Source organism: Momordica charantia (assembly GCF_013281855.1).
Source record: "Momordica charantia cultivar OHB3-1 chromosome 7 unlocalized genomic scaffold, Mcharantia_2.0 BLBB01000007.1, whole genome shotgun sequence".
Lineage (NCBI taxonomy): Eukaryota > Viridiplantae > Streptophyta > Magnoliopsida > Cucurbitales > Cucurbitaceae > Momordica > Momordica charantia.
Genome location: NW_028275165.1, coordinates 13,291,880 through 13,294,385, shown reverse-complemented (window position 1 = coordinate 13,294,385; position 2,506 = coordinate 13,291,880). Strand labels below are relative to the sequence as shown.

At 47.4% G+C, this 2,506-nt stretch overlaps 1 protein-coding gene across 1 annotated transcript; it reads right to left on the bottom strand.

Annotated features, from left to right (window-relative positions):
* Positions 1 to 248: 248 nt before the first annotated feature.
* Positions 249 to 752, bottom strand: LOC148210403 (uncharacterized). Its single transcript, XM_088126310.1, has one exon. It carries the CDS (start codon positions 750 to 752, stop codon positions 249 to 251), a length of 504 nt encoding a protein of 167 aa, XP_087982436.1.
* Between the last annotated feature and the right edge of the window lie 1,754 nt (positions 753 to 2,506).

The window sequence follows — 2,506 nt, the reverse complement described above, 5'->3', positions numbered from 1 at the left end:
AACACCCAACAAGTAGAACTCGCGCCGGTACATTGTTCCATCTCGGAGCAAGTACTGAGCTACTTTCCTTGTCATCTTTTTGGCTTCCTTCAGGTCTGTTGGGATATTGCCTTCTAAAAAGTCCCTGATCGGATCCATCTATGATGGAGGCTGGGAGTCAACTTCCATGATATCTGGCTCCAAAATGGAAGGGTTGTCCAAGATTTCCACCGGGATCGATCTCGCTAGGTCGATCTCATAGGCAGATGCTAATTTTGCCAGGCATCGGCATTGGAGTTTTGTGACCTCGGAATCTGGCTGATTTTGTAAGCTTTAAAATGGGCGAGGTGTGACCTGACCTTTCCCAGGTATTTCTCCATCCGAGAGTCTTTTGTCTGATACTCTTCTTTGATCTGATTCACTATCAGCTGAGAATCACTGAAAATTTTAAGGTGGCTAGTTTCAAGTCCTCTTGCCATGCGCAGTCCGGCCAACAAGGCTTCGAACTCGACCTTATTGTTTGAGGTACGGAAGTTGAAGCGAATGGCGTACTCAAAACGCATGCCATCCGGGACGAGGAGAAGCACACCTGCGCTGTATCCTTTCTCATTTGAAGACCCGTCCACGTACATTGTCCATGGCTGGTCGGATGTGGAGGTTTGAGCCGGTGGGGGAGTGAGCTCAGCTATGAAGTCTGCGACGACCTGCCCCTTCATAGCCGTTCGGGGTTCGAATTGAATATCATACTCGCTCAGTTCCACGATCCATTTCATCAGTCAGTCAGACGTTTTCGGCTTATGAAAGACTTGCTTCAAAGGCAAGTTTGTGAGCACAGTCACAATGTGGGCTTGGAAGTACTGCTTCAGTCTTCAAATCGAGGTGACCAAGGCGAGGGACAGTTTCTCCATTTGGGGGTACCTGGTCTCGACCTCGGTCATGGCCTTACTTGTGTAGTAAATAAGACTTTCCCGCACTCCGTCTTGTTTAACTAGGGCCGAACTGACTGCGTTATCGGACACGGCCAAATATAAGCGTAGTTTGTCTCCAGGCATGGGCTTTGCAAGCAATGGTGCCAAGCAAAGATAACTCTTGAGTTCTTTGAAGGCAGTCTCGCACTCAGCTGTCCACTCGAATGGCCCCTTCGTTCTTAACACTTTGAAGAAGGGGATGCACTTGTCGGTGGATCTGGAGATAAACCTGTTGAGGGCAGCAATCCTACCATTAAGACATTGCAACTGCTTGAGAGTTCTTGGGGCTTGCATTTCGAGCATGGCTCCTATCTTCTTCAGGGTGGCCTCTATTCCTCGGTTATTCACCAAAAACCCATGAAACTTGCCAGATGAAACTCCGAAGGTGCACTTGGCAGGATTTAACTTCATCTAGTATTTTTGGAGGACCTCGAAAGTTTCGGTTAGGTCGGCCAGGTGCGACCTGGACTGCTTGCGCTTGACAAGCATGTCGTCTACGTAGACTTCCATGTTGCGTCCGATCTGGTTGGCGAACATCTTGTTCATCATCCTTTGATAAGTCGCCCCTACGTTCTTTAGGCCGAAGGGCATGACCTTATAGCAGTATAGGCCTTGATCGATTATAAAAGAGGTGTGGACTTGATCTGACTCTGCATCTTTATCTGGTTGTATCCAGTGTAGGCATCCATGAAGGTGAGCAGCTCGTGCCCGGCCGTAGCGTCTAAGAGCTGGTCAATCCTCGGCAGTGGGAAACAATCTTTTGGGCAAGTTTTGTTACGATTGGTGAAATCTACGTACATTCTCCACTTTCCATTGGATTTTTTTAACTAAGACCACGTTAAAGAGCCACTTGAGATACATAATTTCTTTAATGTATTCAGCTTTTAAAAGTTTGTTTACTTCTTCAACAATTACATCACTCCTCTCTCTATTTACAGGTATTCTCTTTTGCTTGACAGGTCGGAATGATGGGTCAATGTTGAGACGATGAACCATAATCTTTGGATCTATACTCGACATGTCTTCATGAGACCATGCGAACACGTCCGAGTTCGCCTTGAGGAAGGAGATGAGCTCCTCTCTATCTGCGACCCCCAACTTTGTGCCTATGCTCACTTGCTTCTTTGGGATGAACAAAGGGACAAACTCCAACTCTTCCGTAGGCGCAGCCACTTCTCGCTGGCTAGTCTTGAGCAGCTCGTCCTTGGAAGGTTGAACTGTTGGATTTAGAAGATTTGTTAGTTCTTTCAGGGCGCAAACTGCTTATCCCTTGAGTGCAGAGGTATACCACTCGCGGGATGTTTTCTACTCCCCTTGGATCATGCCGACCCCATTGATTATAGAGTACTTCATGACTTGGTGCAGAGTCGATGGGATGTTACGAAGTGAGTGAATTATAGGTCGTTCGAAGATGGCATTGTAGGCCGACCTTCCATCTATCACCACGAACTCGGCCATCTGGGTGACTTGAGTGTCACCTTGACCAATTGTAATGGGAAGATCAATGCATCCCTTCGGAGTGACAGATTCTCTTGCGAATCCAACTAAAGGTGTTGGAC

What these genes read in the sequence shown, in the direction of transcription:
- LOC148210403 (XM_088126310.1), bottom strand. Translation starts at nt 752, where the DNA reads ATGAAATGGATCGTGGAACTGAGCGAGTATGATATTCAATTCGAACCC.